The sequence below is a fragment of the Canis lupus genome, chromosome 21, assembly GCF_048164855.1.
Source record: "Canis lupus baileyi chromosome 21, mCanLup2.hap1, whole genome shotgun sequence".
Taxonomy (NCBI): domain Eukaryota; kingdom Metazoa; phylum Chordata; class Mammalia; order Carnivora; family Canidae; genus Canis; species Canis lupus.
Window position 1 is genome coordinate 44,362,401 of NC_132858.1, and position 23,605 is coordinate 44,386,005.

At 38.7% G+C, this 23,605-nt stretch overlaps 1 protein-coding gene across 2 annotated transcripts in view; it reads left to right on the forward strand.

The window, feature by feature from the left end:
- Nucleotides 1-23,605, forward strand: part of NME8 (NME/NM23 family member 8) — a 49,964-nt gene that overhangs the window by 3,098 nt on the left and 23,261 nt on the right. For both annotated transcript variants that reach the window (XM_072791606.1, XM_072791605.1), the window contains exons 5-10: nucleotides 4,737-4,808; nucleotides 9,308-9,424; nucleotides 15,582-15,648; nucleotides 16,523-16,596; nucleotides 19,739-19,831; nucleotides 21,325-21,509. In XM_072791606.1, coding sequence (XP_072647707.1) covers nucleotides 4,737-4,808; nucleotides 9,308-9,424; nucleotides 15,582-15,648; nucleotides 16,523-16,596; nucleotides 19,739-19,831; nucleotides 21,325-21,509 — 608 coding nt within the window. The remainder of the gene's footprint in view (nucleotides 1-4,736; nucleotides 4,809-9,307; nucleotides 9,425-15,581; nucleotides 15,649-16,522; nucleotides 16,597-19,738; nucleotides 19,832-21,324; nucleotides 21,510-23,605) is intronic.

Here is a 23,605-nt window from a genome sequence, read left to right on the forward strand (position 1 = left end):
ATAATTGTTTATAATCAATGTAGGACAACTTGAATTTGTTTTTTCCTCCCAAGTTTTCATTTAAATTCTAGTTAGCTAACATACAGTGTAATACTAGTTTCAGGTGTAGGGTTTAGTGAGTCATCATGTACATACAACACGCAGTGCTCTTCCTGAGTGGCCTCCTCATTACCTGTCACCCATCTTGCCCATCTCCCACAGAGATAACTTCTTTATCTATTTATCAGATGATGGACATTTGATTCTTTCCAGAATTTAGCTACTGTTGATACTACTGCTGTAAACATCAGGGTGTATGTATACCTTCAGATCAGTATTTTTGTATCCTTTGGGTAAATACCTAGTAGTGAAATTGCTGGATTGTAGGGTAGTTCTAGTTTTAACTTTTCAGGAACCTCCGTACGGAGGGTTCCCCTTTCTCAACATCCTCGTCAACATCTGTCGTTTCCTAGTCCTAGCTGTTCTGACAAGTATGAGGTGATATCTCATTGTAGTTTTAATGTGTATTTTCCTGATGATGAGTGATGTTGAACATCTTTTCATGTGTCATTTATCTGTATGTCTTCTTTGGAAAAATGTCTATTCACGTCTTCTGTCCATTTCTTAACAAGATTATATGTTTTTTGGGTGTTGAATTTGATAAATTCTTTGTAGATTTTGGATACTAACCCTTTATCAGATATGTGATTTGCAAATATCTTCTCCCATTCCGTAGGTTGCCTTTTAGTTTTGTTGATTATTTCCTTCACTATGCAGAAGCTTTTTATCTTGATGAAGTCATAATCATTTTTGCTTTCATTTCTCTTGCCTCTGGAGATGTATCTCATAGGAAGTTGCTACAGCCAATGACAATGAAGTTGCTGCCTGTGTTTTTCTCTAGGATTTTGATGGTTTCCTGTCTCACATTTAAATCTTTCATCCATTCTGAATTTATTTTTGTGTGTGGTGTAAGAAAGTGGTACAGTTTCATTCTTCTGCATGTTGCTGTCCAGTTTTCCCAACACCATTTGTTGAAGAGATTGTCTTTTTTCCATCAGATATTCTTTCCTGTTTTGTTGAAGATTAGTTGCCCATATAGTTGTGAATCCATTTCTGGGTTCTCTATTCTGTTCTATTGACCTATGTGTCTGTTTTGTGCCAGTACCACACTGTCTTAATGCCTTCAGCTTTGCTTTTCTTTTTTCAAGATTGTTTTGGCTATTTGGGGTCTTCTATTGTGATTCCATACAATTTTTAGAATTGTTCTAGATCCATGAAAAATGCTGGTGGTATTTTGATAGAGATTGCCTTAAAAGTGTAGTGTGTAATATAGACATTTTAATTTTTTGTTTATGGCTTTTATGATTTTGATAAGTCTTTATCCCTGCTTTATTGAGCATTTTTATCAAGAATGGATGCTGTACTTTGTCAAATGCTTTTTCTGCATCTGTTGAGAGGATCATATGGTTCTTATCCTTTCTTTTATTAATATTAATATATCACATTGATTGATTTGTGAATATTGAACCAGGCATGCAACCCAGGATTAAATCCCTTTATTCAAGGGTTCAATCAACCCCTTGATTGTGGTAAATGATTCTTTTTTTTTTTTTTTTTTTTTTTTTGGTAAATGATTCTTTTAATGTGCTGTTAGATTCAGTTTGCTAGTATTTTGTTGAGAATATTTGCATACATGTTCATCAGGGATATTGGCCTCTAATCCCCTTTGCCTTTTAAAATATTTTATTTATTTATTCATGAGAGACACACAGAGAGAGGCAAAGCCACAGGCAGAGGGAGAAGCAGGCTCCCTGTGGGGAGCCAGATGCAGGACTCCATCCCAGGACCCCCGGGGTCACGCCCTGGGACGCTCTACCACTGAGCCATGCAGACGTCCCAAAATCTTTTTTTAGTGGGGTCTTTGTCTGGTTTTGGAATCAGGGTAATGCTGGCTTCAGAGAATGAGTTTGGAAGTTTTCATTTCTGTTTTTTGGAATGGTTTGAGAAGAATAGGTATGAACTCTTTATTTATGTATTTTTTTTGGTATAAACTCTTTAAATGTTTGGTAGAACTCCCCTGTGAAGACAACTGTACTTTTTTGTTTGTTGGGAGATTTTTGATTATTGATTCAATTTCTTTGCTAGTTATGGATCTGTTCAAATTTTCTATTTCTTCCTATTTCAGTTTTGTTAGTTTATATGTTTCTAGGAATTTATCCATTTCTTCTAGATTGCCCAATTTGTTGGCATATACTTTTTCATCATATTCTTTTATGATTGTTTATATTTCTATAGTGTTGGTTCTGATTTCTCCTCTCTCATTCATGATTTTATTTATTTGAGTCCTTTTTTCTTTTTGATGAATTTGGCTAGGGGATTATCAACTTTATTAATTTTTTCAAAGAACCAGCTCCTGGTTTTGTTGATCTGTTCTACTGGTTTTTTGTTTCTATATTGTTTATTTCTGCTCTAATCTTTATTATTTCCCTTCGTCTGCTGACTTCAGGCTTCATTTGCTGTTCTTTTTCTAGCTCCTTCAGGTGTAAGGTTAGACTGTGATTTGAGATTTTTCTTGCTTGTTGAGGTAGTCTATAGTCCTATACATTTCCTCTTATGACCTCTTTTGCTGCATCCCAAAGGTTTCGGACCATTGTGTTTTCATTTTCATTTGCTTCCATGTGTTTTTTAAAATTTCCTCCTGAATTTCCTGGTTAACCCCTTCTTTAACGTCCATGTACTTGTGGTCTTTCCAAATTTTTTCTTGTAACTTCAAGTTTCATCGTGGTGGTCAGAAAATATGCATGCTATGATCTCTATCGTTCTGTACTTGTTGAGGGCTGATTTGTGACCTAGTATGTGATCTATTCTGGAGAATGTCCCATGTGCACTTGAAAGGAATGTGCTTTAGGATGAAATGTTCTGCTGCTTTAGGATGAAATGTTCTGACTACATCAGTGAAGTACATCTGGTCCAGTGTGTCATTCAAAGCCATTGTTTCCTTGTTGATTTTCTGCTTAGATTATCTGTCCATTGATGTAAGCAGGGTGTTAAAGTGGCTACCATCGATTACTGTAATGTAGGCAGCCAGTGCTGGCACTGTGCTGTTTACCGATGTCAGGTTATGCTGAGGATAGGGGAGCCAACCAGCTCTTTTATCCCTGCAGAGGGGAGTTCATGCTCACTGTTGTCAGGGGACCCTTCCCAGAAGAGCGAATAATTTCCCCTCCTCAGGCATCCTAGGTATTTTTCAGATCATTGCTTACACAGTCTGGGTCCGTCCGGTTGTTTGCCTGCCTGGACCAGCATAATGCACTTTGGGCTCTATCCTACCCAGGCTGGCTGAATTTTAAAACTCCAAACCTGGGGATCGCTGGGTGGCTCAGTGGTTGAGCCATCTGCCTTTGGCCCAGGGCATGGTCCTGGAGTCCCGGGATCAAGTCCCACGTCGGGCTCCCTGCATGGAGCCTGCTTCTTCCTCTCTCTCTCTCTCTCTCTCTCTCTCTCTCTCCCCCTCTGTCTGTCATGAATAAATAAATAAAACCTTAAACAAAAAAATAAAACTCCAAACCTTAGGGACCTGTTGTGATGGGAAATTGCTCTGGGTGAGGGTCTTGCCACACTGGAATTGATACAGGTCTGACACTGAAGGAAAGGTGCACCAGGGTGCAGGAGCTGAGGGTTTGGGGCAAAGCCCAGAGAAGAGCCAGGGTCCATGTTAGCTGCCCTCAGCAGATGTCTCTGTACCTATGCTGATGGGTGGGGGACAGAAAGAGTGTCTGCTGGCTCTTCTGTGTGTATGTTCTGGGAGAGGCAATACCACCATTTTTTCTTAAAGAGCTTACTTTCTCTCTCTCTCTCTCTTTTTAAAGATTTTACTTATTTATTAATGAGACACACACACACACACAGAGGCAGAGACACAGGCAGAGTGGAGAAGCAGGGTCTATGCAGGGAGCCTGATGTGGGTGGGACTCGATCCCGGGTCTCCAGGATCAGGTCCTGGGCTGAAGGCGGCGCTAAACTGCTGAGCCACCCGGGCTGCCCAAGAGCTTACTTTCTCTTAAATAAAAATTTGGAGAAAGTAAGCTCCTTTTTAAGTATGGCCCCATGATGGATGCCCAAGGAAAGTGACATGCAAAGGATTATATGAAACATCATAATTCTGATCAAAAGAAGTGAGATGGGGGGTGCCTGGGTGTCTCAGTCGGTTAAATGTCCGACTCTTGATCTCAGATCAGGTCTTGATTTCCGGGTTGTGAGTTCAAGCCCCGTGTTGGGCTCCATGCTGGGTGTGGAACCTACTTAAAAAAAAAAAAGAAAAAAAAAGAAGTGAGATAGGCCCATAGGATGGTGGTACGATACTGAAAGGGACAATGGAGCCTCTGAGGGAAGGGCAGTAAAGTTTTGTGTGGAGTGGGAGAGGATTTGCAGCAGGAGGGAGCAAGACAAGATTCTTGGAGGAGGGATACTTGACCTGGCTTGTAAAGGAAGAGCAAGAGCAGGTAAGGAGGGAGTGATGTGCAAACTGGATGTAGGCAAGGTTAGCTGCAGGTTGGGTACCACAAAGGTGAGTGATGAGAAGTCAGACTGCGGCCAAATGATGCAATTTGATCCTTAGGACAACTATAACATTCAGAAAATGCTGTAGTAAACATAATAAAAATTTTGTATGTCTGTGTTTTTTTTAGCATTGTGTATCTCATAACTTGGATATGGTTTCGTTTATTATTATATGAAATGTTTATATGTTTTTTCAGGCAGAAGCTGACAACATTGTGACTTTACAGCCATTTAGAGATAAATGCGAACCTGTTTTTCTCTTTAGTGTTGTAAGTATAAGATTTATCATCTCAAATATATGATCAGATTCCAATTTACAGTTAAATAGCAAGTAGCATTGTAAAATTACCATGGAACTATTTTCTGATTATAGTTGCCTAATCTTTGCTTGTCTATTAATATATTTTGTAACCTGACCTCTAGGAGCATGTAGTGAGTTGGGGAGGTTAGACAAGCTGAGTTAATGGGGGTGGGGTGGGAAAGACAAATAAGATGGCATTTACCTTTCCTGAGGAAATAACCAGAGATTGTTTGAGGAATTGTTGTTTACAGGAGTGAAATATTGAAATTTCTTAGATACCCAGTAGCAAAGAATTGGTTCCAAGGATTCACGTGTACTACTATGAGGACATATCTGTCTGACCACTATTATGTAATAAATATGTTCTCTTATCTCTGTATGTACAAATGTGTAGAAAGAAGACAGGAAGCACATTCACCAACTTGTCAGTAGTAGCTTTTTATGTATGGGAGAAGGATGCAATTTTAGTATATGTGCTGCCGAAGCGAGCACTGGGAGAAGGATGCAATATTTAATTTTTTTTCTTGATAGTTTCCTCCCAGCCCTGCATAGTTCATCCTTCAATGCTCACAATATTCCTTTGTGTTTTTAAATAAGATTTTATTTATTTATTTGAGAGAGAGTGAGCACGAACTGGGAGAAGGGCAGAGGGACAAGAGGACTCCCCACTAAGTGTGGAGCCCAATGCTGGGCTCCATCCCAGGATCCTGAGATCTTGACCTGAGCCAAAGTCAAAAGAGTTGGATGCTTAACCAACTGAGCCACCCAGGTTCCCTGTAATGTTCAGAATATTCTTTTCCTAACCCAGGTCTCCAGTTTCCTGACATCTTGCAAACACTTTCACTGTGTGACATCTGGAATTGAGATAAGCAATCAGCATACTTTCTAAGATTTTTCATTATGGCTCTGAACCTCCACTCTATTTCCTTGACTTTCCTTAAATCTGTCTCCTTACTTAGGACACACTTCTTTGCAGCCCAGAGTGTGACTGTTTTATCAGATTACCTGTCTTGAGCCCAGGAATAGAGTTGATATTCCCTTTACTTCTTACTTCAATGACTTTCTTTCCCTTGCTAATTAGAGGTCTTTTCCATGCCAACTTAGGTAATTGGCTAAAACCTCCTTCTCTCCCCCCACCTCACCCCTGTCATTTACTGATCTTCAAATCAGTTCTTGTCTATGACTGAGAACTTTGAGCCTGCAGCTCAAACCTGTTTCAAACCCCTGTCCTGCCATCCCTCTTGGGACTTCGGTATCCACATTGGCCATCCACCCACAACCTGGCCTCTCAATTCCTGACCTCTGCTGCTAATGACCTTTTCTCCAGTGCACCTCAGCCAGTTGCTGGTGCGGTCATGCCTCAGAGTTTGTTATCACTCATTCCTCCATAGCCATACTCATTCCTCTAAGAATCTCAGTCTGTGCCCACAAAACCCTCACCAAGTCATCACATGTTTATACAGATATTCCCACAAGGGCTTTTTGTATTGCTTAGCACGCTTACCTGATAAATTCATTCTAGCAAGTTTATTCCAGCAGGAATATTCCAGCAGGAAGAGCTTTTTCAAAGACATTCCCTTGAAAGTCCCCAGAATGGTTGTAAGGTCCCTTTTAGCAGCAAATGGGAACCAGAGTGTCAGTATTTATTTAAACCTTTCTCAACTGGATCCTTCTCATTGCCCTTTGAATATAATTAATTTTTTCCAATTAAAAAATAATACTTTATTTGATGCTACACCCCTCTCCAGCTATCACCCATCTCTCTTCTTTATCTTACCACTAAATTTCTCAGAAGAGTTTGCATATTTATTTTTACTCAATTTTTTTTTCACACTCCATTAATTCCTCAACCCATTCAATCCGCCTTCTGTCTGATTATTCAAGCAGATTTGCTGTTGCTAGTGTATCCGATTGTTAACTATCTGGCCACTTTTAGGCTCATTATGCTGTACCTCTCAAATGTATTGAATGTAGGGTAGCCATGCCCTCCTTTTTTGAAACATGGGCTTCTTTTGGCTTTGTTACTTGGGTTTCCTTTTGCCTATGTAGATATTACTCCGCTCCGTCTCCTTTGCAGGTTTACGTTTCTTTATCCAGCCATTAAATATTGATCTTATCATGCTGTATACCCTCCTTGAAAAATTTCCTCCATATACAGTTTGAGTTGTTACCACTCATATATCAAGAACTCAAGTTCAGCCATTTTCTATACTTTGAGCTCCATAGTTGTGTATCCAAACAGTGCTTTGACTTCCCCTCCATGTTGTCTGAAGGACATCTCACAAGGGACTGTTCGAATTGCAGACTCCCAATCCCAAGGAAATGTGGTCTTCTAAGTGTCACCTCATTGGGTGATTGACATCTTAATTTATCCACTTTGTTGACAGAAACAGAAAACTCAGCTTAGTGACATCACACCCAATCCATTCCTTGGACCTGTCAATTTCACCATTCAAGTCTCCTCACACTCATCTATGTCTTTCCATTCTTTCCATGTCCATCACCAGTGCCTGATTGAGCAACCATCTCTCTCATCATCACCTCTAGAATAGCCCCTAATATGTATACAAACATCTTTTGCTCCCTTCTAACTCCTTCTAAACATGGTAGGTGAAATGATCTTTACAAATAACAGTTCAAATTGTGGTCACTGACTCTGCTTAAACATGCCTAAGGCCTCCCACTGCACTTAGGTTAAAGGAAGGCTGTGTTGTTCCATGACCCACAAGGCTCTGCAATGTCTGGCTCCCCTCACTGTTAGGCTTCATCTCATACCAAGCATCCCCTCACTTTCTTGGCTGGTCTTCTTATTTGCCACGTCACCTTCTGGCTTCAGGACCTTTGCATCTCTACTCCTTTTGCCTAGAATGCTCTTTCTTCTCCATTTTGCCTAGTTATCTCTTACCCATCATACATAAGTATTTTTTCAAGATTTCATTTATTTATTCATGAGAGACACACAGAGAGAGGCAGAGACATGGGAAGAGGGAGGAGAAACAGGCTCCATGCAGAGAGCCCAATGTGGGACCCGATCCTGGGACTCTGGGATCACGCCCTGAGCCGAAGGCAGACACTCAAATGCTGAGCCACCCAGGGGTCCCCCATTATACATATTTTAACCCAAGAATCCCTTGATGATATTGATAAACAACTTTGCTGATCTCTTTTTTTTTTAATTTATTTTTTATTGGTGTTCAATTTACTAACATACAGAATAACCCCCAGTGCCCGTCACCCATTCACTCCCACCCCCCGCCCTCCTCCCCTTCTACCACCCCTAGTTCGTTTCCCAGAGTTAGCAGTCTTTACGTTCTGTCTCCCTTTCTGATATTTCCCACACATTTCTTCTCCCTTCCCTTATATTCCCTTTCACTATTATTTATATTCCCCAAATGAATGAGAATATATAATGTTTGTCCTTCTCCGACTGACTTACTTCACTCAGCATAATACCCTCCAGTTCCATCCACGTTGAAGCAAATGGTGGGTATTTGTCATTTCTAATAGCTGAGTAATATTCCATTGTATACATAAACCACATCTTCTTTATCCATTCATCTTTCGTTGGACACCGAGGCTCCTTCCACAGTTTGGCTATCGTGGCCATTGCTGCTATAAACATCGGGGTGCAGGTGTCCCGGCGTTTCATTGCATCTGTATCTTTGGGGTAAATCCCCAGCAGTGCAATTGCTGGGTCGTAGGGCAGGTATATTTTTAACTGTTTGAGGAACCTCCACACAGTTTTCCAGAGTGGCTGCACCAGTTCACATTCCCACCAACAGTGTAAGAGGGTTCCCTTTTCTCCGCATCCTCTCCAACATTTGTTGTTTCCTGCCTTGTTAATTTTCCCCATTCTCACTGGTGTGAGGTGGTATCTCATTGTGGTTTTGATTTGTATTTCCCTGATGGCAAGTGATGCAGAGCATTTTGCTGATCTCTTTGACCAGGACAGATTCTTGTAGATGCTCCCAGTGCTTTGTACTTGGTGGTACTTGTCATGGTTGTTATATTACATATGTTTGCCTGTGGGCTTTTTTTCCCCTCCTTTTTTAGAATTGAATTAGACCACATACTGGGACTGTTGTTCTGTACCATCATGCCTGGTACTGTGCCAATAAACAGGTTTTTTGAAAATCTATGTTGAAAGATGAGCGAAAGGAGGCATAGTATGAAGAATAATTAGGGAACGTAGTGTTGGGAGGCCTGTAAAAGAATCACTGAACGTAATGCAGGAATGCCTTGCCTTTGGTTGTAGGACAGACAATGTGGAGATAAAACTCCAAGAGCTGGGTTTTTCGAATCAAGGCATACTTTCACATCATTAATACTTTATTTTAAAATGGCTAATTACAATAGCTAAAAAAGGATTGGGAGAGGGTGGGACAGAGTGGGGGTGACTTTGTTAAGTGGAATTTTGGACTTATCCTGAAAATGGAAGTTTCCTTCATGGTTTCCTTTCCTTTATAGAATGGCAAAATTATCGCAAGGATCAATGGTGCAAATGCACCACTTGTTAATAAAAAAATTACTAACTTGATAAATGAGGAGAAGAAAATTGCAGCAGGTGAAATGGTTCGTCCTCAGGTAATACTTTATTATTTTATTCTTAAAAAAATGCATTACATCTTTTCTGTTGCTTTCCTAAGGAATTTCCCCAAGCATCTTGGTGTATAAGTGGTACAGACTTTCTGGGAAGTATTTTGGCAAGGAGAATCAAAAGCCTTAAAAAATGCATGTATCCTGTGACTTAGCAATTACACTGCAATAATTTTCCCTACAAAGATAATAAGACAAATACAGAAAAGGGCATTTATAGCAGGGTTGTCTGTTATTAAAAATTTGGAATCCATTTAAATGTCGAGCAATGCCAAACAGGTTCCATAAAATGTCTGTAATTTTGGTCATAAATTATACAAATCCATACAGCAGGATATTATTTAGTATGTTCTAGCTCTGTACTTAACTGATATGGAAAGGAGATCAAGATTGACTGACAAAAGGAAACAAGAGTACTCTTTGGTGGAGTACTTAGAATAAGATCCTGCCTGTGAAATGTATCATCTGTGTAATGATAGATGAACTACTTAAAAATTGAGAAATAAACTACAAAGCATGTGGAGGTATGATAAAGAAGAGCTACCGGTGTTCATTGAAATGCACACGCAAGACCTCCCACACGAGCATATGCACAGGTGCACATGAGCACACACAATACATCGACACACAATACATCCATGCGCATTAAACCAACAAGAACAACAAGCATGAATTTTAAAATGATATGTAGAGGCCAGCTGAGAAATATTGAAAAATATAAATAAAGGGAAGTTCAAGCTTGTATTGAGCATTTGCTAATAAAAAAATATAATATCAGTTTAAATCAGGAAAGGATAAAACCTTTGATAAACAGGCCTAGGAATATTGGGTTAACTATTTGTATAAGAAATTTGTATCATCTTCTCATATTTTATATATAAATTTCAGGTGAATTAAAGAGCCGAATACAAAGAAACAAAGCATAAACGTATTAGAAGAAAATACTGGCAAATGTCTGTATTGTCATAAGTTGAGGAAGGCATTGTAAACATAACACAAAACAGAGATATCAAAAAAGGAAAAATTGATAGATTTATTTAAAACTTTGAAGTGCATCCTAAAACGTAAAAGGAAAGCTGCAATCTGGGAAAAATGCTTATACTCTGTGTCAATGTGCTAATATCCACAGCACACACAAAGTACTTTATGAGCATTAAGAAAAAAATGAACATTTTGATGGAAGATGGACAAATGACAGATATGGGGAATTTACGTTTATAATAGTGATTTTTCTCATCTAAAGACATTTTTCTTTACTTTTCAAGTTTTCTTATTTGTCAGGGAATCTTCTCCTTTCCCTTCTTTCTATCTGTGTCTCTCACACCACTACCCCCACTTGTTGGTGAAAACTATAATAACCAGGAATTATTGAGGAATTGCTCTTTGTTAAGACTTTCCACCAGATATCTGCATTTAATTTTGATAAAAATCTTTTTCCTTCCTAGTTTTATTGATATATAACTGACAAATTAACATTGTATGAAGTGAAAGTGTATAACAATGATTTGATATCTGTACATATCATGAAATGATCACCTCATTAAGTTTAACATCTGTCACCTCCTGTAGTTACAATTTTTTTGTTGTGATGAGGACTTTCAAGGTCTACTCTCTTGGCAACTTTCAAGTATACCATACAATAGTGTCACGTAGAGTCACCATGCTGTATATTGTACCCTTGGAACTTATCTATCTTATAACTGGTAGTTTGTGCCTTTTGGGCACCTTTATCCAATTTCCCCACTTCCCACCCTCCACCTCTGGTAACCACCATTCTGTTCTCTGTATTTATAAGTTTAGTTTCTTTAGATTCAATGTATAAGTGAGATCATATAGTATTTGTCTTTCTCTGTCTGACTGATTTCATTTAATTATATTGCCCTCAAGGTCCATCTATGTTGTCCTAAATGGTAGGATTTCTTTTTTTTTTGGTATGAATAATATTCCATGGTGTGTGTGTGTGTGTGTGTGTGTGTGTGTGTGTGTATCACATTGTCTTTATCCTTTCTTCCATTGATAGACATTTAGGTTGTCTGCATGTCTTGACTATTGTGAATAGTGCAGTTAACATGGGCATGGACATAACTTTTTTTTTTTTTTGAGAGAGAGAGAGGGAGAGGAGGGGGAGAGAGAGAGAAAGAGAGAGAGAGAGTCCCAGGCAGTCTTCATGCTCTGCAGCCTAGAGCCCAACACGGGGCTCTATCCCGCGACCCTGAGATCATGAGCTGATTTGAAATCAAGAGCCAGATGCTCAACCAGCTGAGCACCCAGGTGCCCTTGCATGTAACTTTCTGAGATAGTGATTTCATAGGTGGTCATAATAGTCTCCTAAGATTCTTTGTATTCATGTAGTATTTGTAATAATGTTCCCTCTTGCATTTCTAATTTTATTGAGTCCTCTGTCATTTTTCTTGAGAGTCTAGCTAAATAATTGTCATTTTATTTTTTTAATGAAACTAGCTTAACTAGCTTTCAGTTTCATTGATTTTTCTATTGTCTAGGTAGTATCTATTTTATTTATTTCTCCTCTGATCTGTTATTGCCTTCATCTACTAATTTTGGCTTCATCAGTTCTCTTTTACTAGCTTATTAAAGTGAAAAGTTAGGATATAATTTGTGACCTTTTTTCCTTAATGTAGGCATTTATCATTATAAACTTCCCTTTTAGTTTTGGTATGTTGTATTTCCATTTTCATTTGTCTCAGGTATTTTAAGATTTCTCTTTTGATTTCTTCTTTGACCACTGGTTGTTTGGTAGCATGTTTAATCTTCACAGATTTGTGAATTTTTCAGTTTTCTTCTTGTAATGGATTTCTTGGTTTCATACTATTGTTGTGGGAAAAGATGCTTGATATGGCCTAACATATGATCTTTCCTGGAGCATGTTCCACATGCACTTGGGAAGAATGTGTATTCTACTGCTTTTAGATAGAATGTTTTGTAAATGTTAAGTCCATCTGGCCTAACATATGGTTTAAGTTGTGTTTTCATACTGATTTTCTGTTTGGATGGTTTATCCAAACATAGCTGGGTACACTGAACCCACCAACGCTGTCTCTGCTGGCCGCCATAGTCAGGCCATCCAGGGATGTGTCCTTTGGGAGCAGCCACAAAATCCAGGGTGGGGCATGAGATGTGCTCAAGCCATCTTCACGTGGACATCTACCACCTGGAGTAGGAAAGTACAGAGATGGCACCTGCCAACCTCCCTGGTCTCTGGAGAGGACTGCAGTCAACCCCTAGATCTGTGTTAATTTGGGAGCTTGACTCACAGGCTACCACTTTAAGAGTTTCAAGTAAGCTTCTTCCAGAGAAAAACTGGGCATGTCCGTGAGCTGCCTGTGCTCTGAGCACTGATAGGATAGCCACAGCCAGTCCTTACCAGCCTGGTAGGAACTGTTGGTTTCCTCTAGCCTCTGCTGGCCTTCAGAGCTAGGGATTTGGGGGACCTTCTGGCTTTCAGAGCTAGGTATTTGAGGGATCTTTCTCTCAATTGGAAGTCTTAAAATTTGGCATATTATATGTTTTTTTGGCACGTGTCCTCAGGGACATGCTGGCTGTTCCCTCCCAATTGTGTGTCCCGGTGGTGGGGGTGAAGTTTATGGTCAAGTTGTGTCTCAAACCCTCCTACTCTCCTATGCATTTCAATATAGGTGTTTTTTTTTTTTTTTTTTCCTCATTTGCCTGACATGTAGTTGCTGAGCCTTTTTCTGGATTTCTTTCGGAGAAAACTTTTTTGTATAGAGCTGTACGTTTGATGTGTTTATGGGAGGAGGTAAGTTAAGTTCAGGAGCCTTTTATGTTGCCATCTTGAATGGGAGCCTCAAGAAATCTTATGAGATAGTTACAAATGCTAAGACAGCACTTAAAAGCATGAAGTCATTTCTGCAGAAGCAGCTAGCTAGCCGGTGTTGAAACCAGAATTGTTTGATGTCAGACAGAATGACGTCTAAACACAGTCTTTTTTTTTTTTTTTTAAGATTTTATTTATTTATTTATTCATTCATGAGAGACACAGAGAGAGAGAGAGAGGGGCAGAGACACAGGCAGAGGGAGAAGCAGGCTCCATACAGGGAGCCCGACGCAGGACTTGATCCTGGGTCTCCAGGATCATACCCTGGGCCGAAGGCGGCGCTAGACCACTGAGCCACCCGGGCTGCCCATTAACACATAGTCTTAATTGCTATGTTCTATGTGCCTTTCTCTATGTGTGCTCTATTCTGTGGTTATATTGTTGTCGGTCTGATTGTTCTTACAGAATGATATCCTGTTTTAATTAATAACAGTGTGAAAGCACAAAATGTGTTAATATGTTTATAGTCTACCATTTTGTTGAATGCTTCTATTATTTAGCTTTCTTATCTATTTGGTCTAGCACAGTCCTGTATTACGATAAAAAAAAAAGGTTATGTTGTGAGTCACATACATAATTTAAAATATTCTACTAGTCACATCAAAAAACAACAAAGAGGAAAAAGGTGAAATTATTATTTTTGTCTTTTCAAAAAATTTTTAAAAGATTTTATTTATTTATTCATGAGAGACACAGACTGAGAGAGGCAGAGACACAGGCAGAAGGAGAAGCAGGCTCCATGCAGGAAACCTAATGTGGGACTCGATCTGGGGACTCCAGAATCCCTGAGCCAAAGGCAGGCACTAAACTGCTGAGCCACCCAGGGATATCCCCTCTTTTCAAATTTTTATTTAAATTCTAGTTAGCTAACATATAGTGTAATATTGGTTTCAAGAGAAGAATTCAGTGATTCATCACTTACATACAACACCCAGTGCTCATCACAAGTACCCTCCTTAATGCCCACACCCCATCTAGCCCATCCCTCACCCATCACCCTCCATCAACCGTCAGTTGTTCTCTATTGTTAAGAGTCTTTTATGGTTTCTTTTCCTCTTTTTTAGAAAAAAGTGAAAAAAATTAAATCCTATATGTTAAAAAGATTCTCATTTAAATATGTACTCAATATAAAAAACAAGGTATTCCGCATCATTTTTTCATACTAAGTCTTTAGAATGTGCTATGTAGCTATCACAGCACATCTTAATTTGGACTAACTTCATTTTCAAGAACTGGAAATGGCCTTATGTGGTTAGTTGCTGCCCTATTGGCTGGCACATGTCCAGCAAATATAAAGTCAGTTCAATTTAAAGTTATAGCTGGTATAATTATCTTATTCTTGATTATAATAAGAATGAGCTTCCTGGATAGTCATTTCCATACATTCTGGGATCTTTTCTTTGAGACTCTGAAATTATGCATTCTCTTGCCAAGAAAATGTATATATGCAAATATATAAACCTTTCAGATAGTTAAAAAAGAAGCTTTTTAAGGGCTTCTCAAAAAATTAAGGAACCCTCATCCCCATCCTTCCTAATATTTTACTCTAAAGTAGAAAATTGGTTATTGTTTTGAGCAAGATGATTTTTTAGAAGTTAAGAAGGTATTTTTCTGTTTTTAGTTTTCTAAGATCTTGAAACTCATCAAATGTCCTTTTGATCTTTAACATAATTATGTATCTATTGCTCCCTTTTTCTTTCTTTCTTTCTTTCTTTCTTCTTTCTTTCTTTCTTTCTTTCTTTCTTTCTTTCTTTCTTTCTTTCTTTCTTTCTTTCTTTCTTTCTTTCTTATTTCTATTTATTTGAGAGAGAGAGAGAGAAAGAGAGCAATCAGGGGAAGAGCAAAGGAGAGGGACTCAAGCAGACTCTTGCTGAGCATGGAGCCTGATGCAGGTCTCTATGCTGTTGACCCTGAGATCATGACCTGAGCCCAAACCAAGAGTTGGATGCTCAACTCACTGAGCCACTGAGGTGTCCCTAATTTATTGCTTTCTTACTTATTAATTTCTGCTTCTTTCTTATTTTATTCCTTGTACCCTTCTTAAGTTTTAAGGTTTTTGGTTTTTAACCATTTCCCATATGTATTATTTCTGATAGTCTTCCCACCTCAATCATTCTAAAGATTTCTCTTTTTATTTCAGTAGGAAGACAGGAAAAAGGAGTATTAGATAAATGTAGGCAGATTCCCACTTTACCCTCTATCCTTTGGATTGTAAGTATTTATTAGAAACATTTCTAAAAACCTTTCCTGTCATATTAAGACATAACTTCTATTTGCATTTCTCTTACACAGTATCGTGAAATTGTGTTTGTAGACTCAGATGTGGAAGATGCTGGGGAAGCACACTCTGAAAGTGCTGGTGAGTAAATTTCCTTCAGAGTAATGGCAAGGAATTTGTGTACTTGGATGTTAATTATAGCACTACATGTAAGAGCAAAAAGGTAGTGGTGACCTCAACGTTACTGGTAAGGGCCTAGTAGGATAATATTAGACTTAGCTGTTAACAAGAAAACTTTTTTGCTCCCGTTGCCTTTCCTTTGGTCTCTGTGGGCACAACCCTTAGAGGTTTCTCGGGCCCAGAGGCTCCTATCCCCTATGACTCCCTAGACAGCAGCCTCCTCTTATTTTATCCTTCATCATCTTCCAGAACCTTGTGAAAGTAATTTCTTCTTCCATGACCCACAGGCCAGTTTACTTTACAGTTAACAATTTCCCTCCTGGATTGTCTGTACAGGTGTGTGAGTGTGCATTCACGCTTTGGAGGGAGCAGAGACCAACAGTGTGCTCAGTGAGCTATTGTGCACTAAAAGCTCATCATGAGAATGTGTGGATAAATGTGGATAAATCTCTAGATGATAAAATTAATCAGTCTGTAATGTTTGCTTGTATCGAAACTCCACTGATCAGTGATACTGATCAAGGGTGTGATTTTAATGCATGTGAATTATATTAAAATAACTAGTGCCACCTAACAGGTTTTCTCATTTTTATTTATTTATTTATTTTTGCCTGTGGACCACCAATTCTTGTGAATATTTCTCCTGCATGCACATATAGGAACTGCACTTTGATTCTAAGTAGAAACTCCTTGGTAGTTGGAACGTCATAATAAGAACAAAGCTTTCAATGGACAAAAATTCACTAAATATTAATAATTTACATTTATTATTGGCAAATCCATCATTATCTAGACTTTGTACCAGGAAAATGAAATTCTCCTATTTTTTTCCTAGAACAACTATACATTATTGTTATTATCAAACCTGATGCTGTGATGACTAGAAAATCTCTAGAGATTAAAAAAAAAGTAAGTGATATTTCCCAAAAATACTTTAAACTAATTGCAATGTAACAACTTCTAAACTGTCAATTTGGAGACAAGCTTATCATTTAGAGTGAAATAGAACATAACAAATTTCTGGTGCTAGGTACCTCCGAAGGCTTTGAATGTTTTGTCTTAACAAAGGTTAGATCTACTCAAGCATCTTTTTTTTTTTTTTTAAAGATTTTATTTATTTATTCATGAGAAACACACGGAGAGAGAGGCAGAGACACAAGTAGAGGGAGAAGCAGGCTCATGCAGGAAGCCCGATGTGGGACTTGATCTTGGGACTCCGGGATCACATCTAAGCCAAAGGCAGATGCTCAACCACTGAGGCACTCAGGCATCCCTCAAGCATCTTTATTTTATTTTAAAGATATTATGCATTTATTCATGAGAGACACAGAGAGGCAGAGACACAGGAAGAGGGAGGAGAAGCAGGCTCCATGCAGGGAGCCTGATGCGGGATTTGATCCCAGGACCCCAGGATCACGTTCTGGGCCAAAGGCAGATGCTTTACCGTTGAACCACTCAGGCATCCCTCAAACATCTTGCTCTACCAGCATCTAATATAAATAGTGATAAAAATTACAGTTCTTATATTGGATGATAACAAATGTTCTTCCTGTTTAGTTTTTATCAACATAGACTTGTTATAAGCTCACATTGGCTTGTTTTATTTTTTTGATGTTGTCATAAATGTATGGTCTTTCTTAGATGCAAAATAGAATAAGGAAGCATTTATTGTTTTGCCTTAGAGCTAAAATAAGTTTTTTTATTTTTACTTTTTTTTTTTTTTTTTAAGATTCTATTAATTTATTCATGAGAGACACACAGAGAGAGGCAGAGGGAGAAGGAAGCTCCATGCTGGGAACCCGATGAGGGACTCAATCCTAGGTCTCCAGGATCATGCCCTGAGCTGAAGGTGGCACTAGAGCCACCCAGACTGCCCCCAAATAAGTTTTTTTTAAGAGGAAAACTGAGTTCTAATTCATAGGTCAGCGCACTTTTCATATAAAGGGCCAGAGAGTAACTATTTTCATGTTTGTGGGGCAGATGATCTCTAACACCACTGCTTACCTCTGCCATTACTTTGAGAAAGCACCCATTGGTAGTAGGTAAACAATGGATGTGGCCGTGCCCCAGTAAAGCTTTATTTTCAAACACAAGTGGTGGGCCTGATGTTGACTGCAGGCTGTACTTTGCTAACTCCATAACAATGACTTTGTGTTAACATAGCAACAGTAAATTGAAATTCGAAAGAATTTTGTTTGGGGAATAGAGGAGGTCACTGAGGAGGAGCTACCTCAAGGGGTTGGTCTTCTCTTGATGAACTTCCCATTATGCCCTCTTTCTTTAGCTACTGCAGCATTATCACTGAAAGTCAAAGATCCGTGATCTTGGGTTGTATGGTCTCTTTCATTTGTTCACTGATTTAATAATATTACTCTCTAAAGATAGCACTTTTCTTCCAGATTTTGATGTGTATGAAAGGGGGGCGGCATCAAACTGTACCCCCATCCTCCATACATAAATTACTTATACTTCATAAAGTTTAAAAAAGTAATATCACATATTTACATGGTTTTACTCTTCCTTATTCAAGTAGGTTTAAATGGCTAGGACATTAAAGATTTTCAAAATTATATGGTTTTTTTAGTTCTTTTAGTTGTGGCATTACTTTGAATTATGAGTTCATCACCATTTTTTTTTTTTTTGGTTTTGTTTTGATATAGTAAATAACATGTCAGAGATGTAAATTATGAATATTCCTAAATACTTCACCTCTCTGGAATATGGTAAAGGGCTACATATAAAAAAAAAAAACAGGACAAAAAAACTAGAGAATGTTTTGAATGGAAAAAAAAAAGGACACACTACATTTTTCAATTATAGTAATGGAAAAGTTACCAAGTTTAAATATTGCTTGGATTTTACTTTCTGCTGTCAGGCCCTAAGCAAGGTAACAAAGACATGATCTGAGTATTTAGAAATTATTCAAATTGGACTATCGGTTAGGTGAGGGTTCAGAGAGATTTAAGTACTGCTTTTCCATATCAAAAGACCAAGGGAACCAGTAAGGTATTTACTTTCATAATAGAAGCAGAAGGTACCTGGTGCTAGATACTCCCACCAAACAATGTAATTACTGGGTTGCTTTGAACCCAGATTATACTTCTATTTCGTTTAATACCTCATTAGACTTGTCATATTTGCTTCAAAACTCTTACATTTTACTATACTTGAGTGACATGCAAACTGAATTTGTCATTAAAGTTTTTTTTTAAGACAAAGCTTGGCAAAATCTCAAATTCGATATTTCCCCGTAATTTGGATAGTTTTGTTTTGTTTTTGATTTTCCTATAAAGTGTAAAATATACTAGATTATGAGTTATAGCCTTAACAAAGGAAAGACTTCTATTTTTTATTTTATTTCATTTTATTTTTTTAAAAAGATTTTATTTATTTATTCATGAGAGACACAAAGACACAGACAGAGGGAGAAGCAGGCTCCATGCAGGGAGCACGATGTGGGACTCAATCCCAGGACCCCAGGAGCGCTCCCTGAGCCGAAGGCAGACACCTGACCACTGAGCCACTCAGGTGTCCCTATTTTTTATTTTTTAAATTTAATTTTTACACTTAAATGTAATTAATTTTTAATTTAAATTCAATTGATTGAAAAGCCTTTTAAAAAATAATGTCAAACCAATTTTGAAGTAGATGGTTAAAAGTGCTTATAGATTTATGTTTTTACGAATGATTCAAGAAAACATGATTCTTCCCTTGGAATTTAGGTAATTATTTAGTTTAAATTATTAATTAGTTATTATTTAAATGACTTGCCCCACATTTTGGGGTAAGTCATTTAAATAACAGAAATTCTGTGGAGTCTCTGGTTCAAGCCTTGCAAACTTACATACCAGGAGGCATGCAAAGGGCCTTCTCTGTTTATGTATTTTTGAGCCTCTTCAAACCTACTGCCCTATGGATCCTTTTTTGAGGTCTTCAGCTGAAATGCGTTCAAATCCAGGTGGTTTTTTAGACGCAAGGAACAAATGTCCTTGACTTGTTTTACATGTTGTCCTGTGGTGCATCTGGATCTGACCTTACTCTCTACATGAAGATTATCGAGGCAGGGTACGTCTTGGAAATTGAGGACAAGAGAGTGCTCACAGAACAACAAGCAAGGGAGTTCTATAGTCGCAAAGCGGAGGAGGTAAGAAAGTCAAAAGCAAACAAACAAAAAAAGCCACTGTGTTTTCAGATACTGTGGATTCCTCTAAGTTTTGACCTCTTATTTTAGTAAAGCAACTGAATAAGTCTGACCATCCAAATGACATCCCATTGTCCCCATTGGTGTCCATATTATGGTAAGGCCAAGGAAGCCAATGACGGAGAAGTCTTTGGTAGAAACAGTGGCAGCTGAGCAACAGCAGATGGTCCGATTATACTTTGTTGGAGTGAAGACCTGTTTGAAATGAGCATCCAGTCCTTTCCTAGAGATTTTTATCCCAGGTTGAAGGCTCCTTGTCATAAACCTCACAGGGAAGCCTTAATCCTTTCACTACCTAAAGGCCTAAGTCTTAGGCTATTTTCTCTTTTGCCCCAGGGGAGTTTAAGAAAGGCAGTGCTGTGTATTGGAAAGTGCAGTGGCTTGGGGGTTAGAGGACATTGCTTCTGGAAATGTGCTGTTCAGCCTAGTGGCCATCAGCCACATGTGGCCATTTGAATTTAAATTAATGAAAATCGAATCAATTAAGAAATTCAGAGTCTCAGGTTGCACTGGCCACATTTCAAGTGCTCAGTAGCTGCATGTGGCTACACGTATTGGAGAGCACAGAAGAATGTGTTTGTAATCAGAGAAAGTTCTAGTAGATAGCACTTTGTCACCTGGCTGTGATGCTCCAAACCACCTCTCCTGGCCCCAGGGAAAGGTTGGACCAGCTGCCTCAGCATCACGTGGGAACTTTTGAGACAATCCGATTTCAAAGACCATCCTCAACCGACTGAGTTATGAACTCAGATTGGGCTTTCCAAATTGTGTGTGTGTGTTTTTTTTTTAAGATCTTATTTATTTATTCATGAGAGACACATGCACACACACAGAAAGAGAGAGAGAGAGAGAGAGGCAGAGACACAGGCAGAGGGAGAAGCAGGCTCCATGCAGGGAGCCCGATGTGGGACTCGAAACCAGGCCTCCAGAATCATGCCCTGGGCTGAAGGTGACACTAAACCACTGAGCCACCCGGGCTGCCCTCCAAATCGTGTTTTAGCAAGCCCATCTGATGATTTGGAAGCATCCTGAAGCTTGAGAATGGTAATTAGACCATCTTTAAGATCAATCCCTGTTATTTGTGAACTTCCATCCTTCAAAGATGTGTTTGTTAAGAGGGGGCTTACATGGGACACCTAGGGGGCTCAGCAGTTGAGCGTCTGCTTCGGCTCGGGGTGTGATCATGGGGTCCCGGGATCGAATCTCACATCGGGCTTCCTACATGGGGCCTGCTTCTCCCTCTGCTGGCGTCTCTGCCTCTCTCTTTGCCTCTCATGAATAAACAAATACAATCTTAAAAAAAAAGAGGGGGCTTACAGAGATAACACTCCATTGCCTAGTGATTGGGAAGGGAGTGACATTGCTTGAGTTGGGGAGTGGCTGTCTTTTTCGTCTATCCATTTCAGAAGTAAGCAGTTTATCATCTTATTTTGTAGCCTGACTTTCAAGATTTTGTCCTTTTTATGACAAGTGGAGTAAGCCATATTCTAGTTATATCTCAAGGAGATGAAGAACAGCCTGACCTGAAGGAAACTGAACCCGATCCTGAGATGGAAGCTAAAGAAGCAGATGAGGATCACCATGAGGAGGTCAGGACTCCAGTAAAAAAGAAGCACGACAGGTAGCTCGAAACCAGGAAACTTACAATTATATGTTGTATAGTAGGCAATGAAGTGTAATATCCAAATATCTCAAAATCTAAGAGTACACATTTAAAAAATGATTTTACTTATTTGAGAGAGAAATAGAGATCACAAGTGGGGGGAAGGGCAGAGGGAGAGGGAGAGACAGGCTCCCTGCTCAGCCCATACCATGTTATCTGTTTGCATGTCTGTCTCCTTTATCAGCCTGTGTGTTAAGAACTCAAAGGTCAGAGTCGTTTACCTTTGCTTTCCAGTCATTCTATAGAAGAGGAAGGTGTGGTTCTATTAGCTACGTTATCCAGAGTCATAGAATTAGTTAATGGCAGTAACTAATTACTCACTCATTCATTCACTCTGTTATGTATCCTTCCATTTATCTAGTATTTATTAAAGTTCTACTATGTGCCAAGCCCTGGGAATACAAAGATGGCAGGAAATGAAATGACCTCTAAACTCCTTTTCTGTTCCAAATCTTTATGACTAAGTGAAGATGTTAGTTCCTACCTCCTATAATCTCGTGTATTTCTCTGTCCATACAAAGTGTCTCTTCTATTCTTGGTAATCTCTTTATCTCTACACATGTCATAGCTATAGAGAGTAAGTTTTTCTTTTGTAAAACTCTCATTTAAATTGTAGATAATAGGTACAATTCCTAAAATAATCCTTAAAAAGATTTCTGGGATCAGAGCAGTCTGAATTCTATACCTTTACTGTCTACTCTTTTCTGCCTCTCTAGAATCAAAGGGAACCTGTGCTAATAAGCATCTGGACATAGGTGAGACCAGAGTTCTGGTGGTCCAGAACTAGAGACAAGGGGAAGGTGGTGTGGTGCTTTCTCCACAGACACCTTGGGGAGTGCCTGAGCTCAGTCACAGGAGACAAGAACCTGGGGACAGCCGTTGGTCTTGGGAAGAACAAACATAGACTTGTGACTCCCCAGGGCCAGGTTCATACTGGACTTCACTGGGCCTTCCTGACCCCCACAAAAGCCCAACATGGAGTTGAGCAGGATTACCAAAATTGCCTGCCTTTGAGGACCAGATCTATAAGGGCTCTTATCATTTGTTCCCACAGGGGAATGATAGCCTGCTTCCTTGTAGCCTAGAGGCCATTTTTGCCTTCCAGTTCTAGGGTTTCTAACACCTAATGTTCCAAAACCCAGATGCGAGCCCCAGTAGATCAACCAAGAAAAATGACTGTACAACTAAGGGAGCCTAGTGGTCAAAGAAAGGAAGATCAACACAAAAGTCAAAACATAAATCTAGTGAAAAAGAACTGCTAGGGCTGGAAAAATCTTTAAATAAAATAGTAGTAGTAGTAGTAATAATAATGCTTGAGATTCAAGTGCTACATAAAAAGAGATTTTCAAATTTGAACTATAAAATAAATTGTGATCTGAACTGTAAATTCAGAAGAATTGGAGAGTGTGATAGTTATTTGAGACTCGAATTAATAACTTGGCAAATCAGATGAAAGAAATAGCTCAAAGTACAGAAATAAAATGAGACAGATGTTATGAAAGCAAGACTTTAAGCGATGTCGAGAATATACTGAGGAAACCATCGTGCTAGTAAGAGAAATTACATACAGAGAAGAAATTACATACATCCATTCAGATGAACAAGCTAGAATTCAACAAAGAATAGAGAACAAGATTCCCTGAAATGAGGAAATACATACATCTAGTTGAAAGGGCTTAGTGGCCCAGCCTCGACCAATGCAGAAAAATACAGATACAGAATATCCTGGGGGAAAAACAACAACAACACCACTATATGCCATTGAAAAAAGAAAGAACAGACAGTGATGTGCTCAGTATGTTTGAAACCCCAAGTAGAAAAAAAAAAAAAAAGAAAAAGAAAGAAACCCAAGTAGATAATTTTCTTAGTACCCCTCTCCTCTATATGATAATATTATGTTTAGTACTAATTATTGAGCAAGACAAATAATAATGGCCAGAAAAAAAAACATAAAATAAATAAATAAAAAACATAAATAGTGAAAATTATCCTTTAGGAAATTTTGTGTCTATATGAACATATAAGCAAAAAAAAATAGAGTATTGTAATACCAA